The sequence below is a fragment of the Lissotriton vulgaris genome, chromosome 7, assembly GCF_964263255.1.
Source record: "Lissotriton vulgaris chromosome 7, aLisVul1.2, whole genome shotgun sequence".
Taxonomy (NCBI): Eukaryota; Metazoa; Chordata; class Amphibia; order Caudata; family Salamandridae; genus Lissotriton; species Lissotriton vulgaris.
The window spans coordinates 667,815,603-667,835,210 of record NC_141695.1 but is presented as its reverse complement, the minus strand read 5'-3'; the positions used below and the strand labels follow the sequence as shown (position 1 = coordinate 667,835,210).

General features: G+C 40.2%; 1 protein-coding gene across 1 annotated transcript in view; it reads right to left on the bottom strand.

Annotated features, from left to right (window-relative positions):
- Window positions 1-19,608, bottom strand: part of ANKFN1 (ankyrin repeat and fibronectin type III domain containing 1) — a 1,140,330-nt gene that overhangs the window by 923,228 nt on the left and 197,494 nt on the right. Inside the window, exon 4 of the mRNA XM_086928764.1 lies at window positions 692-805. Within this exon, the coding sequence (XP_086784890.1) occupies window positions 692-805 (114 nt within the window). The remainder of the gene's footprint in view (window positions 1-691; window positions 806-19,608) is intronic.

The window sequence follows — 19,608 nt, the reverse complement described above, 5'->3', positions numbered from 1 at the left end:
TGTGTATCATTTGACTATGCATTTAAGAAGGTTTGCATAGTATCTGGTAAATATATCTTGCAAGATCCTTGTGAAATAACGTTAAAAGTAGCTCGCATGTGCTGTTAATATGAAAAGTAGGACTGGTATTCCCGAAAATCATAACATTGACAGACCTTTAAGATCTGTATATAGGAAAAAATTTGCTAATAAAATCTGTTAAAATTAAAAAGATCATAGGATTACAAAGCAGATGTCTCATGAAAGTGTATATGTGAAGCCTCGAAGCTGACAAAAAACAGCAAATATCACTAGAAAAGTTACATATTTGCAAACTGTAAGGTAACAAATGACAGAATAGATTCCCCAAAGGTTAATCATTTCTGTGGAATACAGTAAAGATTCCACGTTTAATATTGACCTTCACACAATCATTCTTCTGCATAGAAACGCCATCTGTGTGCCTCATCTCGCTGAAATAAGTTGACTTGAGCTATAACGCTCGCATGCTGAATTTTTTCATCTTTATAATATCCCTGCCAACAGTCTCACGTGTGTAAAACTTTAGTGTAGATCTGAGACAGCATGGGCAGCAGCGATGAGCCGATAAAAGGTTTAAGGGAATCTGTACCCAGCAAGAGCAATTTACAATGTAACTCAATCCGACACTCTACGCAAATCTCTCGAAACTCTGTGGTGCCAAGAACATTACCTTTATATTTAGTCACGACAGCCGAGTTGAGACTGAGAGGCTCCTGGAAGCTGACAGTGAGTGATGTGCTACTTGTAACCATGAGACAGACATTGCTCGGCGCCTCCGGGGCTCCTGGGACACAAGACAAGAAAAACAGCAAACTCAGTAATGAAAGCACAGGTTTTATCTAAGTATTGTGAACACAGCACGAGATTCTTTTCTTTTTAACTGCACAGTGGGTTGTGGTTTCCACTTACTTCAATATGTATATGTTTGGTACACGCATGGAGAAACTCTTACTGATAAAACGTATTATAGCGTAGGACTATTCAAGGTGAACTATTCCCAATGTAAATAAAACCGTAAGCTACGTACATTAAAAAACAGTGTGATGAGTCTGATATAAATCTGTGAGCTGTTTTTTTGTTTTATCGGTAGAGGGAAGCGAAAGCAGACAGACACTCACTATTTAAATTTCTTTTAGAACATATTGGCGAAGTGAACGTACAATCTACCATCAAATAAATTAATCTAAACAATGCTTTCCTAAAGGGAAATTATATTTTAGTTTGTATAATTATGGAAAACCACTTGTAGCATTTTTACAATTGTTCCTCCCAAGCTTCCTTGTGGTTGCAAGTGCACAGACACATTTTATACAGCTATGTTGGATAGAGGTAAAGGTAGAGGTAAAATAATCTTTTTTAAAGGAGATTTGCCAGTATGTACTCAGAAGACTAAAAAACACTTGTTTAAATACATAGAAGTTAACTTTAAAATGAAATTGAATGTGCAACTATCCGTCTACCAACCAATAAAGTGTGTGAATTAAAAAAAGCAGCACATGATGCCATGCCGCAATGTACTGCTCATAACTTCACATATGACAGCATAGACGGTAGCATTGGTGGCATCATACCTATGTCCGCACCCTATTCTCAGTCTATCTGTAGTCACCACTCACTGCACCTGGCCTTCAAATGAGTGACTGGAGGGTTGGGCTTTGGTCAGGCTCTGTGAACCTTGAAAGGGATATAACTGTGCACCACTTTTGGCCAAGTGCAGGACAGGTTGACTGCAGGGACCTTTATTGTGGGATCTTAAGGCTGTTATGTTGTATAATTAATTTAATCTATACATTGACAATGACACAGGTAACAGTAAAAAAATTACATTTATTAATGAATGTCTTTGTAAGAGGGTACCATCTTTAGTGGTTTTAATTGTATTGTTTTGGTTTATAAGGATATATTTCTAATCTTATTATTGTGATGACACCATGCCAAAGCCAGTGGATCTAACTTTTGATAGCTACACCCCATTATATTATGCCTACAACAGGTGAAGGATATTGGGGTTATAGGGTTCAGTCTTCCCTAAAAGTGTGAAATGCTAAACATGTGTCCTCCTAGGTATTTGCACCTATCACGATGGATACAATTATACAATGATGTATTAAGTGTTGTGCACCAGTGGACTGGGGTAGTAGCCCACTCCACATCCCCTAAATAGGCTTTGAAGTGCTATGCCTCACTATCCTGAGAAAGTCCAATGGTTCAATTGTTCCCAGTAGGTGGAAAGTTGTGGACGTATTGCTTGTGATTGGCTCACCTCCTTCCCAATTAATACCCCAATTTCTTACATAGGTATACAGGTAACCATGTAATACAATGCAACATTACCATTGTGGGGTGTCGGTGCATCTTAGACTACAAGGTTGAAGATAAGTGATTTTTTAAATATCCCCAGAAACTGAAGATGGATATGTTCATCATATTAAATGTAACCCGTTAAATACTTTTTCTGTTACATGTTTATTTTGGGGTAATTAGCTCAAAAAAAGCTCTTTTTCAAAGTGCATAAAATAACGCCCACATATTAGAGTTAAAATGTGTATGTTTTGTTTACCTTTCATGAATAAATAAACAGTGCTGAGGGTCAGTGGATGTATGCAATTGGGTGGCAGTAATGTTTAGTGCATGATGATGGACTCTCTTCATTTGAACCATTTGCATTTGCTGAAATCTATTTTGTCTAGCTCAAATAGGAGAAAATAATACTACCAGAGAATGTGCCTCATAATTTGCATTTTTTACACATAACTCGGATAACATTTCCATATCATTTGGTCCTCCATGATGCATTATCTTAGTAGACTGACAGTGGCAAAGCTCTGAAGAGTAGTTTGACTGCAACATTTGGATCAGGACAACATGTGGCACTCTCTCATATGTAACTAAAGCCCAGTGGAAAATTGTTAAAGTGGTTAGGGAGGTGAGTGTCATAAAAACATACAGGGTGTGTTTTCACAGTTCATCTCTAGTGGGAAATGTTGCTTGCTACAACAGTAATAAATGCTGAACAGATGTATACAAAACTTGGACTAAAATTAGAAAGTGTGCTTTTTGTGGTTTGGATGTTATCTATTCAGCTGTATTGTAGCTATTCATGTTTGAAAAAAGTGTTCTGTGGTATTGAAAGGGTTAGCTCTTTTGTATACAGTGGCTGTTTAAAATCATGATTTCTGAAACTGCAATTTCTGTGAATCACACTTTAGTTTTTTCAGGAAAGTGATTGGCTGGAGAAACAGATTGAAATATTGGTTCTGCCAACTTGAAATTGGTGGTACTAATGTGTGGCGAAAATCCACAGTGAAAGGAGCAACTATGAGTGTTGTCAGAATGTTGTAACAGAAATTACAAATCTTCCCCTATAACATCAATGTTTTTCTGAAAATCACAAATATGCTGCCCCAACTTTCTATTCAGAAGTGTAGTGTAGTTCCTATTTTCCCTATAGGCCCTGCGCATTGGAATAACATAAACAGCAGTGTAGACGTAGAAGTGCAGGCTTCCAGGTCTCTACTGACTATGCTAAACTTAATTGGGTTTGTACCAACTAGCTCAGAGGTCACTGGAAACTTTCTTGACTGAATAGGAAGTGATCAGCTTCCCTGGTACAGACAAGAAGGGATTCAGTTTTCCAACAACCGCATAAACATGACAACTTTGCTCCTTAAAATAGGAGTCAATCTCTAGAGTCGTGTGAAACAATAGACAGTTATTTTACTCAGTCAGTTGTGCAGATTACTTTCACCAAGATGCAGAGAACAGAGAGACGGGCGTTTTCAATAAAAATGGTATTATTTATTGAACAGTCTTTCGTCTCATGCAAGAGAAATGAATTGCCACAATTGCAAGACTTATTGTTATAAAAAGTGCGTACAGTAAAAGGAGAATTGCGAAATAATACTGTAAAAGCATTGATATGGTTTCATAGCCATACAATGGTTAAAATGAGTAAAATATATACAAAATATATACATTCATATATACATTAGGCTAACGCACTCAACTGGTGCTTCTAACTACGCCTACCCCAGTGTACCTGACCTAAGCCTACTACTTGGGAGGGAGTAAGTAAGTAGCAGTTTTAGTTAAGTTGGTTTTGCCAAGGATTTGCTTCAAGAATTCTCTCTAAGGGTTTAGTCAACACCATTCTTCTGGAATAGAATGTTGGAGGTCTTGTATCTCCTTTCAGGACTCGATATCCCAGTCACTTGCAAGAGTAGGCTGGAAACGCCGGAGCTGAATTTTCTCGGCAAGAGAAAAGACAGCGTCTTTCTCAGCGCGCCAAGGAGGAGGAGGAGCAGCGTCTGTGGGCTGCTTGCATCTGCTGGGCTCTGCAAGGGGCAGCTGTTCTGCTTCTGTATTCACCACACCATCGTTATGGACGCCGCGCTTGCTTATGGCAACGTTGGTAATATTATACCTGAAAGGTGCCTTGTTTGACGTAGGTTTTTGGACATAAGACGTCAATAAAGATGTCACTAGGAAGTGATCGTCTCTCAGTGCTCAATAGAGTTCTATTGCTAATCAAAACATAGCAAGCGGGGCTTTCCCAGGTTGCTGGGTTTTATCTTGTTGAAGAACTCGGAGTGTAATCTAGGAATCTAAGATAGTGGCTTCTGCTGTGTCATCTACTGTAATGAGCTGCAGAGGCGAGATTCTGAAATATGGCTCTGATCGTTTTTGGCCAGAGACGAGTTTCTGAAATATGGCTCTTGATCGTTTATGCCATTATAGGGGTATGAATGGATTATATCCGTATAGGGGCATAAGGTCACAGTATTGATCGGGGTCCTAGATTTGAACGCGACACCCACTCCGCGAATTTATGTCCATCAAATTACTAAAAACTAAAACAATAAGATGCATGTGTAACATTACCACCCCAAAATACATATTCGAATTTGAAATGGCGTATTTGAAATACATGGAAATATAGGCACTGTACGAATTTAAGCATAGAAATCATTCAAAATTATAGCATATGTAATCAGTGAACGATCTTGCGAGAAAAAAAATTACACATGAAATATCTCTTTATACAGAAAAGAAGGGCGAGATAATTTCATCACATAGAAATGCAATTGCTGTAACGTGTGCTAGAGGCTGATGTAAAGTTAGTTTGTCTCTAGGTTTACCTAAAAATAGAAGTTCTGTTCTTTATGAATAGTTCTACTTTAAGCAAAGAATTTGTGCCAGAAAAAAGGTAAATATTTTGAAAAATGATCAAACCAAAAAAAAAAAACTTTTCATGGTGAACGGGGGAATAGACTTCCAACGCTTTTCAGTAGTTTTTGCTGATCAAAACTGAAGGCCAAATTCAGAGTTCATGGGAACGCTGTGTGTCGGAATGCTTTTCAAAAATTATTGTTTCTGTTCAGGGGAGAACATCATATCAGACAGGCTCTCAAAGAATTGGTCTACAAAATCAGGTGACAGTTCGACCAAGTTCGATAGTGCTGTAACTTGGCAGGTGTGAGAATGATTGCTATCATCGGTGTCTGGATCAGCAATGCTCACAGAAGGTCGTACCTGGGTGATGTTGCTTTTATTTCTTGCTCCACTGTCACCACCTAGTCGTAGCACAGGAGTCTCAACGAATGCCGTCATCAGGATTGGTAGCCGCTTGGGACAACACAGTGCGTGAGCCGTTATAGGACTTAGCAAAGTATCGATATCCATTGGTACTGCTGATGGAAGTGCAAGACAGGTGTCCAACACGCATTCATCTCCGCATAGCATACATCGAAGCACAGGTAAGATGCAGGTCTGCCATATAGGTCTGAATGAAAGAAACCAGGTCATGTTCAGATCTCTCAGCCTGGCCAATCAAAGGACTCTAGTTATTCGGTCCCGGTAGCGTATTGCTAGGATCGTTTCTTCCATCCTTGCCGGAGTCATGTCTGTGTTTTGGCTTGCCATATCGGAGCAGGAGGGTCAAAAATAAAATGCCTGCTACAAGTCCCAAAATCAGGGGTATGCCCAAAATACTGAATGGACAAAATTGGGAATGATTCCCAGAATTGCTTTGAATGGTGTTAACAGTCCCGAAAAAATGGTCTTAAATACGCCTGGGATGCCTATGGCACTTGACATATTTAGAATTTGGCTAAGCATTTCTGTGAAATGCACGGGGCAATTTGTTGATAAAAGGTCATGTATCTCTGAAGCTGTCCTTGCAACTTGGAGATCATACGTCTCTTTTGATGACGTGATGGGCACTGTTGTCTGCAAATGCACAGACTTCATTCTGCTTAAAGTATCAATTCGTATAGAAGAGACATTCAAACGAGGCCATATGGGAGTCTCGGAGTCTCCAGGGCCGTTTGGAAACAATGCTTGCATACAGCATTTGACCATGGAAGTTACTTATACGAGATATGCTTTCCCTGGCATAAGGCCACAACAGCTGTGATCCGTTATTAGAATGTAACTCCCGTTCGAGAGTTGCTTAAAGAAAGGCTCTATCTGCATTGCAGGTGTGACATGTTGGTGGCATGAAAGGTTCTTTGAATTTCCTTCACAGGCCCCGTGTAAATTAATACCTTGGCACAAAAGTATACCGCTTAATGAATGTTTGCAGTTTTTACCACTAAGAAATACATTTTTGTTGCTGTCACTATAGCATGTGTGTGTATATGGTAATTCCCATGCTGACTTAATGTACCCTTTACCCAAACGTTCATACTGGCCAGTCGGTATGTATTCAGGGCAATTTTTAAATCGGAAAGTTGTTATCGGAATTGTGATAATCCCGTGTATTATCCATTCAATGACAGGACTTTCTGACATTGTCAATGGTAATCTCTCAAGTTTTTCGATGCTCAGGATTGTATAGTCTGCTCCTTTCTGTGCCAAGCTGATTTTTTTTCAGTAAGGTTAAAGATGGAAAACAATGATGTTGTGTTGATTAAACGCCATGGCACATAGCCTGAACAAAGATTTTGCAGCGTCCAGCATAGCTGTACCATAGAACGCAATTGCGACTGGCCATGCTGTAACATTAGCAAGTCTTTGTCTATTATATCTATGGCAGATGATACAATACTGTCCAGTGAATATATTCTGGAGGACAGAGTCATTAACCCATTGTCCACAACAGAAAGTGATTTTTCCAAATTAATACAATCAATTTCTCGTATTTTTTCAGCTGTTTCAATTTGAGTTACTTTCCAAGCCTCGTTGTAAGCCGCATATATACTGGTCACTATGAAACGTTTTTGACGCTGTTTGCGAGGTCCCAGAATGAAATCGCGCAAATCAGCACCATCTTTAAGTAAAGATAAGTGTTGCTTAATTTCTGCCAGTGTGGATGATTCTAGCCATTCGAGGCACAGCTTCCCTACACTGTATGTTGTTACTATCCCTGGATGTTGTCTCTGGGAGTATCTAGGGTCTGGTCTGGACATTGTTAACCCCTGTGTTTTGTTCAGGAATCTATCTTGACAGTTATTCGTGTCAATAGGCCAGATTAACCACTTTTTCCAATCAGGATATGTTCTGTTTAGATGTAAAATTTTAAATACGTCTATTTCAACTTCTGTTGTTGCATTATCAGGTATTGGTTTTGGAATAGACGGTTTGTTAAGGTCTTTAATCTTAGCTAGGCCAAGACAGGTTGTTTGGTGAATTGTGTCATTTAAGAACATTATTTGTTCTGGGATCATGCAGGCTCGAAATAATGCTTCTATGCCTTGTACCTGCCATTCCTTTGTACCCCAGATGGTTTTTGTTTCAATGTTATTTTTCCAAAAATCAAAACCAAATGTCATCATTTTTTCATAAAATGCTTCTGAATATATCAATTTAGTATTTGTCAGCATTGTTTTCAATCCTGTTTTATCTAACAGTTTATAATAAAACATTTCTGCATCACTTGTGTTAAAACCTGAGAAGTACTGAAATTTCTCATAGAATGTTTTAGAACTGCTTTTAGGTGGAGTAGCACAATGTTTCCATTGGTTATATTTAAAACATTTCTAGATTGTGCAGATTTATGTAAGTAATGGTCTACGTAATGTGAGAAGCAATACATTTGTTCATAATTAGACGAACCTTGTAAATAATCATGTTCTGTAAATCTTGCTGACAACACTAAATCAGACATCATATTATTAATACTTTCAAAATCCCAATCATCAGAAAATGTACTTGGTTGTACAAAGTCACTTAATGAAACCTTGAACTGGTGAGGATATTTCAGGATTTCAACCGGACCATATACTTCATAGTCAGTTTTGTCCCATACTACCCCGCCGGGTATTGGAATGGCTGTGACATTTACTGTTGATAGTTCTCTTTTCTTCACGTGGGATGATCTGTGTGGTTTTAGGACTAAGTTGATGTTCTGACTTGCTGTGTCCATTGAACTGTATTTTCCCTCAATGAATTTTCCCAAACAAAGTACCATGATGAGCCAAAGCAGGAGGAAAAATACACCTAGACCAAACCAGAACTCTAACCATGGAGAAATAAGGTAAATTTCCTTGAGTTGATGAAAGAGTTCTGTTGCTTTTTCTTTAAAAGTCTTTGTTTATGGCCTTACTTCAGGGTTGCTTAGATCTTCAGATAAGTTATCGAAATTGATGAAGTAGCCAGAGGCAGTTCTGTCAATTGTTGGAATTGTTTTCTCCATTTGTCTTTCGGTAGCACATTCTGATGCCACATCATTGTAGACCGGTGTTTCTTGACGAACTGATTCAATCTGTGTTTCAAGAGGCACGAGTTCCATGGCATTATTGCGTAGTCCCTCTCTGTGCACTGTAGGTTTATTAAATGTGATTAGTCTTCCAGTTTGGACCTCTTGGATTGTTGCAAATTTGGGTATTCTGTTATTTCTTGGGAGCCCACTGGGCCTACTGTTGATTATAGGCCACATGCTTGTGGTTTTACCAGGTCATTGATACAACTCTGTTCTCCTTTTTACCAGCAAGAGGCGGTAGTACTACTGATCTTGTTCCATTGATTGCCAAGACAGGTACTGCTTTTCTGTAAGAAGGCCCAAATTCCTTCTTCACTGCTATTTTTTCTCTGACTATATCCCCAATCTTTGGAATCCAGACAGGTCTTGCTGGGGCTTGTGGTGCCTCTTCAGTGGTAGTTGGCTGTTGCTTTAACTTTATGTTGCTTAAGGATTTTCTTGTTTCATTCAAGTCCTGTAAAACAGCCATACGATCTTTGATGTCAAATTCTTTATTCTTATCTTTTACCACTGATATCTGACTATCTAAGTCCTGAATGTGCATTCTAGTTCCGAACAATAGTTTGTATGGGCTGAAACCTTTTAGAGAATTTCTTGGCAAATAGTTTAGACTAAGCTGGACACTTATTAAATGTTCGACCCACCCATCACCCGAACCTAATACCTTCGCTGTTATAGATTGCTTTATGTCTAGGTTTTTTCTTTCCACTACACTGTTCCCTTCGGGGTGTTATGGACAAGAGTATCGCAACCCAACGCCCATACTGGCCATGGCCTCCTTATAAGCTCGAGAGCTGAAAGCAGGACCCTGGTCAGAATGGAACATGGCAATTGCGTATGTGCCGATAAAGCCTCGCAGATCTTTTATAACAGTTTTGGAGTCAGCCGAGCGCTGGGGCCACCTTTTTTAAGTGAATTTTAGTCTTAAATGATATTCAATGGGACGCATTTCTCTTGTTTGATTGTGCGTATAGATCGCTTTATGCTTTCTATTAGGGTTCCTGACACTACGCTGGCCGGTTCTCCACTGCGATCTCTGTTGCAGTTTTCACAATTTTTTGCAAAATAATGAATATCTACTCTCATTCCCGGCCACCAGTACTCTGATTGTAATTCTTTCAGAGATTCCCTGATTGTTTGGTGTCTCAGACGCAACCCCATATGTGCTTCCTGTAATAGGAAGCCTCTCCTGTTCGTGTTTGGAATTACCCTATCCCCCACTCCAGGGATTCGAGCAAAAGGAACAGAGTTTGCATCAATTACGTATGCATAATTGAGTGGATAGTTTACGGGTAGTGCTGCACAGTCGCTTTTTAAGGACGTTTTTACTGCCAGCATGGTTTCCCCGTCTATATATTTTTCTGAACGCTTTTTTGTGGCTACGGAAGCCGGTTTAGTTGCTTCCGCTGTGGCTGTAATAGCCAATGAATTCCCTGCAACGTGAACGCCATCACGTTGATGTCTCAGAGTGTGTATCACGTGAGTCTTTTGTAGTTCTTTCTGTAAAAGAACTACCTGTTTCCAAAGCATTTTATGCTTCATTGTGGCACCTGTGTCATCTTTGTAATCATTTTTAATCCAGCTCTGTAACTTGTTATTGTAAGATTTGACACAAAAATGCGAATTGCACACTATTAGTGTCGGGAATTCACGTTCCGCATTTTCAGCGCCATCTTTAAAGATCTGATTTCAGCTCTCTGAGCCGAACAGTTTCTTACAGATTCAGTTTTCGTTATTTTCGGTCTGAATTTACCGCACAGCCAGCGACCTTTAACAATCGCACAGGCTGCATCATAGGATTCATTTTCTACATTGTAGTGCTGTACAAATCTGTCTGTATAGATTGTACAAGAATATTGTTGGAGAGGCAGAATTTCGATTGGCAGAGGATATTCTTGTTCATAAGTCAAATCATTCAGTTTTTTCAGTTGCGGGGCGAAATAGTATTTCACATCTTCCGCTCCAAGAGAATTTACACACTGTATCCATTTCGGATCCAGTGACACTGTAGGCAGGTTTACTGGGCTGAATAGCGCCTCGAAGGCGGATTCCGCTGTGAGGACATTGATCCTTTTGCCATGTGCTTGTTCTCGTTCATTTGCTAATGCAGTTTCTACTGCTTTCACAGTATTTTTTGTGGGACTGAATGTTTTTTCTGCTTGTGTGTACAAGTGTGATTTGTAAGCTATTGGTACCGTTTCTCCCTCATTAGAGGTTAGGTACATGAATCCGCATCTTCCTAGGATGACTTTGATTACAAGATTGCGTGTATTGTCACGTGTATCTAATTTTGTTTTTGCTAACATGTCTGTTTGCAGTGATCTCAAAATTTCTGTGTGTTTTTGAGTCCTGTTGATTGGTTTAAAATCAGGTTTAATTAGTTCGTAGAGAGGTTTAACCCTCTCCACATAATTTAGAATGTAAGTTCTCCCGAAATTCAGGAAACCTAGAATCGATTGTAAGTTCTTCAGCGTTTTTGGTGCTTGGAGTACAGCGCACTTCTCTAAGAAGTTGTCCGCTAGGCTTTTTCCTTCACTTGATAATTCGTATCCTAAAAATAATACTGTCAGATGGGCAATTCGAGACTTTTTAAAGTTGAATTTGTAACCCTCTGCTGCGAACCCAAGTATTATGGTGTTCACTCTTTTCAAGTGAGTCTCCAAGTTGTCATCTGTTAGATAGATGTCATCGACATAAGATAATGCCGCATCATCATATATTTGTAGTAACTCTGTTACTCTGGCTGAAAATAGTCCTGGGCTGTTTTTGAATCCCTGTGGGAGCCTACAGAAATTTTTCTGAGACCCCATTACTGAGAAAGCGGTCACATATCTGCTTTCTGGACAAAAGAAACCATTTGATATGTCTAATGTCGTTTTATATTTTTTACGAACTATGTTATTCATTAGTGCAGCACTATGCGAATTTTGAACTGCAAATGTTTTGCAACATGAGTTAAGGTGTCTGTAGTCCAAGACTAGACGATATGAATCGTCCGGTTTGGAAACAGGAAACAAAGGATTGTTCATTTGAGAGGTGCATGTTTCAATCACCCCCTGGTATTCAAGATGATCTAAAATCTCCCTGACTTGTTTTTTAGCTTCTTGCTTAATTGGATACTGCCTTTGTGCAGTCGGTTTACTTTTTAACTGGATTTTGTGAGGAGGAGAGTCCTCATCCCATCCTACATGATTTTTATATAATGCTGGTGCCTGGGCTACTGCCCATTTCCTTGCGTATATATATTTAGTGTGAATCGGAATGTGATTCGAGAAGGCAGGCATAATCATTTCTTCGCCACGAGGGCACTCCCTGACAAACTCTGGGGGCCAATCTTTTTCAGCTAACAGGATGTCATAGCCTTTTGAGAGTTTATCCCAAAATAGACCCCTTATTTTCCTAGTCTTATCACCCTCTATACGCAGTGTTATTTCGTATATCTTATGGGTCTCGCTTACTCTGGTGTCGGCAGTTTCTACTTGAATGTATTCATTCGTGTCCACTGTCTCCAGATGACTCATCAGGGTCTTGCGAGCTATGGTGATTTTTGCTGCACTGTCTAGCATTGTCTGTGCCCACTCCCCGTTTTTCAGCTGCGTCCTCAGTATTCTCTGCATGTTCGATTATGCTAATACTGGCTACCTTCTTCCTTGGAAATTGAGATTTTTTACTTTGGGCAGGTTCCTTATCTTTGGACTTGGTGTGCTCTCCTGGGTCTGACCGTCCTCTTCTTTCCGATTTCTGGAAAAAAGATCGAGAGGGACGTGTATCAATACTTTGATATCTATCAGGCTTCTTCAAGTTATCCCTATTTCTAAGGTTATATCTTTTCTCAGAGGGCTCCCTCTGGGGAGACTGGTGTTCTCGAGTTGGAGTTCTTTCCCTCCGTCGAGGAGACTTTCCTCTGGACTGGAAAACGTTTTCCTTGGCAGTGCATTGTTTTTTTCCATCCCAGCTCTTTTTAGGAGTGTTTGAATTATTTTTAATAAATAATTTTTCAGGATTTTCGAGTAGTTGGGGTTTTACTGGTTTCCCACCCAAGCTGTCTCTACCTAATTCTTCATAACATTTTTCTATAATTCTGGCAAGCTCAATTGGTTGATCTGTTATATCTGTTTCCTTCAATTTCTGGCGGATCGCCACAGATGCTGCTTCTCCTTTTATATTGGCTAGTAATATAGCCGAGACCTGCTTGAAGTCTTTCAGTAATTTCATACCAAGAGTTAAAGCAGGTTCTGGACCGTATTCATTCTGAATCTGTTTCAGCACTTCTGGTATTACCGCCATTGACGGAACACCATGTGTTTTTGTGTAAATGGAAGCAAAGACTGTACCCCAAGTGTCACAGTCCTCCACGTGTGGTGCGACCCCCATGGGAAGGCAGATGGTCAGAATTCTGTGTTTCTCAATAGGGGTAGTATTCGGAAATACTGCCTCTATTTGAGTAATTTTCTGCGCTAACCAGAAAGGAATTTGTTCCTGTTTTATGGGTGTTTTACCAAGACATGACTGTATGTTCTGTGGTGTAATTTTATTTGTGTTCCCCTGATGAGGGGTCAGCTGTGGTACGTTAACATCTGTTTGGACTGTTGCAGTCCGCATTACATATTGGACTAATTGCCTATGTATTTTGATTAATGTTTTTATCTGTGCTAACAGCTCTTCTCTAGACAATTTTGTAATGTCCGGATGTGGTGTGTAGCTGGCTAGAACCGGCCACATTGCTCCTGGTCTACCTAGTGGACCGAGCCTGGTAAAATGATCATTGTGTTTTAGGGCGCCTTTAAACCAGAGCAGGTGCTCTTGGTATTTTAATGGGATTTCAATCTCCTCGAAAGGAGCGTACTCTTCCGGTGGATCCCCTATTTTGTAATAGTGGAACTCGTGTGTTGCGGTGTTTGCCTCTGGAAATGTTATCCTAGAATAGAATACCTCTGTCTGCCGTTATTCGTGTGCCTCTATCACGAAGGCGACTGTGCCACCTTGTGTGGTCAGAACATTTTCTATAAGTTTTAACGTTATAGTTTTTCTTATGTTGACCGGGATGATTATTGCACCCGGTTCAGTAATTTCACCGGGACCCTGCTGAGTCGCATTTACTGCGGCTCCAGTGGTTCCGTTCTCTTCTTCTGACGTTGTATAAATGCAGGTTTTTTGCAGAGCAGGTCTCCAAGGAGAGAAAGATTAGGTGCACAATATTTTGGAACACTGTATCCTTCAACGTTGAATAAACCAGAGCTTTACATAGGAATCTCTTCCTACTAAGTTCGGGCGGATTTTAGCCTTTCACCCACTCCAGACGTCTATTGGAGTATTTACGGGAGAAAAGGGTCTGTGTGAAAAATGCACGACTGAGTTACTTTAACGTCTTGCGTTAGTTTTATCGCCTTACCAAACGTTGGGCGCCATGTAGTGTAGTTCCTATTTTCCCTATAGGCCCTGCGCATTGGAATAACATAAACAGCAGTGTAGACGTAGAAGTGTGGTCTTCCAGGTTTCTACTGACTATGCTAAACTTAATTGGGTTTGTACCAACTAGCTCAGAGGTCACTGGAAACTTTCTTGACTGAATAGGAAGTGATCAGCTTCCCTGGTACAGACAAGAAGGGATTCAGTTTTCCAACAACCGCATAAACATGACAACTTTGCTCCTTAGAATAAGAGTCAATCTCTAGAGTCGTGTGAAACAATAGACAGGTATTTTACTCAGTCAGTTGTGCAGATTACTTTCACCAAGATGTAGAGAACAGAGAGACGGGCGTTTTCAATAAAAAGGTAATATTTATTGAACAGTCTTTCTTCTCATGCAAGAGAAATGAATTGAGAAAAGACAGCGTCTCTCTCAGTGCGTCAAGGATGAGGAGGGGCAGCATCCGTGGGCTGCTTGCATCTGCTGGGCTCTGCAAGGGACAGCTGTTCTGCTCCTGTATTCACCACACCATCGTTATCGACGTCGCGCTTGCTTAAGGCAACGTTGGTAATATTTATACCTGAAAGGTGCCTTGTTTAACCTAAGTTTTTGGACATAAGACGTCAATAAAGATGTCACTAGGAAGTGATCGTCTCTCAGTGCTCATTAGAGTTCTATTACTAATCAAAACATAGCAAGCGGGGCTTTCCCAGGGTGCTGGGTTTTATCTTGTTGAAGAACTCGGAGTGTAATCTAGGAATCTAAGATAGTGGCTTCTGCTGTGTCCTCTACGGTAATGAGCTGCAGAGGCGAGATTCTGAAATATGGCTCTGATCGTTTTTGTCCAGAGACGAGTTTCTGAAATATGGCTCTTGATCGTTTATGCCATTATAGGGGTATGAATGGATTATATCCGTATAGGGGCATAAGGTCACAGTATTGATCGGGGTCCTAGATTAGAACGCGACAGAAGCACTCACCATTTTAGCAAAATAACAATTTTCAACACAATGGCTATATTTACTCAAAACAGAAGCAAAAAAATCAAGGCTCTGGTAGTATGAAAGTCCTGAGAGACTACATTGACAGATAATGTGGGGCCTGGCAGAAAGTCACTTCTTATGGCCAAAAACTATCGTGCACAGACTTCAGGCTATATGCATCGGAGTTAGGCTGCCATGGCAGTTCAGGGTAGGCCCTGGATGAAGGACAAGTCCTGAAGCCAACCACAGTTGTGTATGACCTAGGGCCCGAATGCCTCAACACGCGTCTGTCCTTTTACAACCCCTCCCGCCAACTGCGATCATCCACTCAAGCCCTCACCGCAATCCCACACATCCACAAATCAACAATGGGAGGAAGATCCTTCTCCTACCTAGCGGCCAAAACCTGGAACTCTCTCCCCACCCATCTCCGCCTCACTCAGAACCACCTCTCATTCAGAAAACAACTGAAAACTTGGATATTCGCCATATATTAGATTATATTTTACCCCCTCCTCCTCAAGCGCCTTGAGACCCCCTGGGTATATGAGGCGCTATACAAATGCAGAACTTGAACTTGAACTTATGGCAGAAGGCAGTACACCAAGCATAGCGCAGAATGAGTACATGGCAAGTGAATGTCCTGTACCAGTTCATAAATGTATGAATACCTCATGAAAAAGAACTGGAAGTTCACTACAGGTTGATTTAGCAAAAGCCAACCCAAAAATGTGATTAATGGAATGTACAGTACACACCATATATCACGCCAACCCCATGCTCAATACACGACTTTGACCATGACACAGGAAAAGAATGTCTAACAAGAGCAAATCATGGCAGGTGACGTGAGGTAAGGTGTGTGTTGTGCGCTGCATACCACAACTGACACTTTTCAATGTTTGTTTCTTAAAGTGAAATCATGCAAGGAAGGTAATAGGTCCAATAAGATACCCTTGATGTTATTACAGCTCAGCAGCTTATTTAATCATCTTTGAAAAATATGGTTTGGGGAAAAAGCAATATGTTATACACTCATTACGATTTACACTTAAATCAGGAAAAGAGGGGCAGAACATTGTAAGAAACTAGATTGACGACTGAGGAAAGAGGAAAATCAGTTTTGATATGAGCTGTGATTGGGCTATTATAAAAAGACTTATGTGAGGAATTCAAGTTTAAAATTGGTAGTGCTGCACAAGAACAAAATCAGGTTACTCTCAGTGACAAGTTTGTACAGTTAGCAGCGTTGAAACAACATTAAAGTCAAGAAATGTAAAAGATAAAAATCCCAGACTAATCAAGTAGAAAACATATTTATTGATTACAACAGCATTAATTTAATGAAAATTGTTTAAGGCAATCAGAAGTTCTCATTTTGTAAATAAATCAAAAAAGGTACCATAGCTGTTTCAGGACAATTGTGATGGAATGTACTCAGAGAAAACCAAGCTAGCAGTTTACCCTAGTCACTGTTTTGCCTTATAATCTATGGTCTGTTTAGGTCGAAGCCTGCCTGACAGCACAGCTGTCTGCTTGCGAAATATGACTGGGGACAAGTTGAGGTTTATTTACCATCCCCTTGCGCTGCCGGTACGTCACTTTCTCCCTTATTAAAAGTGACATACCTGTGGCAAAGGGGGTTTGTATATGAATTAATTGCTGACCTGCAAAACAACTCTACCCCTCTCTTTTTATTGGCTTTTTGCTTCATCACACTTATTTTTGAGGCTGAAGGTGGCAGCCAGATATGAGCTACATTCTACAATCTCCTGTATAGACTTTAGTGGACCAATATATTTTCCAGAAGGTGAGGTGAGTTGCTTCGGTCTACCCTCTGTGTTGCATCCCCCCGCCTTCCTGTTGCTTCCCTGCCCTCAATGATTCTGCTCTCTGTGTTTCTGCCCCACCTATATCCTACCCTACCTACACTCTGCCCTCACTCCTACCACCAGCTCACATCACTGTTTTTTGTTTACAGATCCAACAAGGATCAATAAAGGCATGTGCATGCTTGGTGCATGCGTCTACAAAACAGCACAGGCACCTGCACAGGCTTCTTTTTCTATGCGCATCACTAACACCATTGGCATGCCAAAAGGTCTCAAAGGTGAGACATATTGGCTTTGCAAATGCTTGTTTAGCATTTTCTGTCAGAGATTGAGCCCCATTACCTCCACCAGTGGTTTGATTTCTCCGGCTCATGCACTGGATTTTTAACGGCAGAGCCTCAGTTGGCTCTGTCACTGAAAATCCATGGCCAGATAGCACATCTGTCAAATGGGCTCTGGGTCAATGATTTGGAAAGCTGATATCCTGCACAGTAACGCCAGTGTATCAGAAAAGTTGAAAACGTTTAAATGAAATATACATACATATTAGGAAAATATACCTGAATTTTTAAATAAAGTAGATCACTGCCTTGTTAGGTGCACGTACACCACAATACATCTACTCCTTTTTAAGAGAAAAACATTTTATAATATCCTATACAGGGGAACTCTGACAGTGTCCATAAGTCATGTTTTCAACCTTGATTAGTCCGTAGAAATGGTACTGAAATTCTCCACTGTAAGGCCTACGTGTTTCAATCTCAAAGGGACCAGTCTTCAACAACATTAGGCCTGGCCGGTAAATTCCGTTCCGCTCGTGGAATTTGCGGAATTTGGGCACATTGACAAGTTCGGGAGATATTTCCCCCTGAGCACGCAAACAGCATTCGCGAACATGAAAAATGCATTGCGAACGGGCAAAACAAGCAAATCTGCCAGTTCACGGAACTTTGCATGCTTGCTGAGATTTTTTACCATTATGCGGAGCTTTGCGTAGAGCAACTACGCAAATTCCGCCCACCCCTAAACAACATCTTCCTCATAGCTGTGGTATCACTGTGGTATGTACGCCAGGTATGTCTGGTTGAAGGAAAAGGAGTGTGTTGTAAAGTTACATCTAATTATGTACATCGTAGGAACTAGGAACGATAAAGGAATTACTCAAACCTAAGTTCTTGTCCATGTGTTTTGTGAAAGCGTGAAAAGAAAACAACAAGCATTGGGAAATGCGGAAGGTTTCACCTATATGACTATCAATAAGTTAAACGGTGTGGGAGCAGTACATGAGTGCAGGGAAAATGGTGTGAGCGCTCTCTCTGCAGTATGAATAGTGCATGAATGAAGGTCGATAAGCATTCTTAATGCTTCTAAAACCCGTGAACAGAGAGCTGAATTCAGCAATATAAAATAATTGTTCACTCGTGTCATCATTTTGTTAGGCAGACCATTACTCTCAAGTGATTAGCAGTGCTCTATAAATCCGAGTTGATTGATTGATTGAGAGGGGACGCTGAACAGCGAGTAAGGCAGATTTTCCTGTATTCCAGGCCATATCAGATTATGCTGTGAATAAGTTGCATGTAATTTCCTTTAGTTCTTTGTGTCTGTGTTTCTATGTTGGGCCCAGGGAAAGGTGTCTTAAAATAATTTCTGATAGCATTGTGCAATTAATTTTGCTTCTCCACAGATCAATCGTGGACCTGTGACAGAAAACCTTTGATAAAGCTAAAACCTTGTTTTTTTCTTGCAGAGACACCAACAATCTGAGGATCAGGAAAATCAGTCAGAGGCTATCCAATACGTAATGGCACATTGGCTGAAAATCAAACTATACATAATTTGCACAGGATGTTTAGCTGTGCTGTTCCATGTTGATGTTCCTTTTGCAAAAATAAGTTATGCCTTTGTGTACTGATATTAAAACAAATGTTCTAGAAACAAGCATTTGCAATGCAATCGGTCTCGCCTTTGGAACCTTATATGTATTTACCTCTGCAGCACATTCACCTGGGTGCTGAAACATCTACTGTTCTTTACCATGGAGGGAAAGTAAGCACCACACTTCGTGGCATGCCATGCCAGGTATGGGAACACAGTTGGAAACGGTATAGTCCAAAGTTCTGTTTTTAATATAATAACAAGGCCTTCGGTGGTCATATCACTGAAAATACAAGATATGAAAAAAATATTATTGTCTACGGGTGCTCGTGGAAGACAATTTTTATGGACTGGAACCTATGCTAAAGTGATTCTTATATTTTACTGACCTCTGCTGGTCATTTTCTATCAAGAAAGTTAAATAGAAGCAGTTGCCAGAAAAAAAAGAATGTACCTCAGCAGAAAGCAATTCTGATATTTTACTGACTTCTAGTTGTCGTTTTCTATCCACACAGTTAAATAGAGGCAGTTGAACAGAAAAGAAAGTCCCTAAGCTGAAGGAGACAAGTTCTAGGGCTGATCTCCAGAGCCCACAAAGTAAATACACATATAAGTATATACAAGTATATACTAAAGTATATACAAGAGGTCTTTAATGCTCAGCCTAAAAAACAAAAGTATTGTGGAAGTTTTAGCTACTGCAGTATTATTCACACTTTTCAAATTTAATTAGAAAGGGGGTTCCCCTTTGCACATCCTCTGTTTACTCTTCTGAGAAAATCC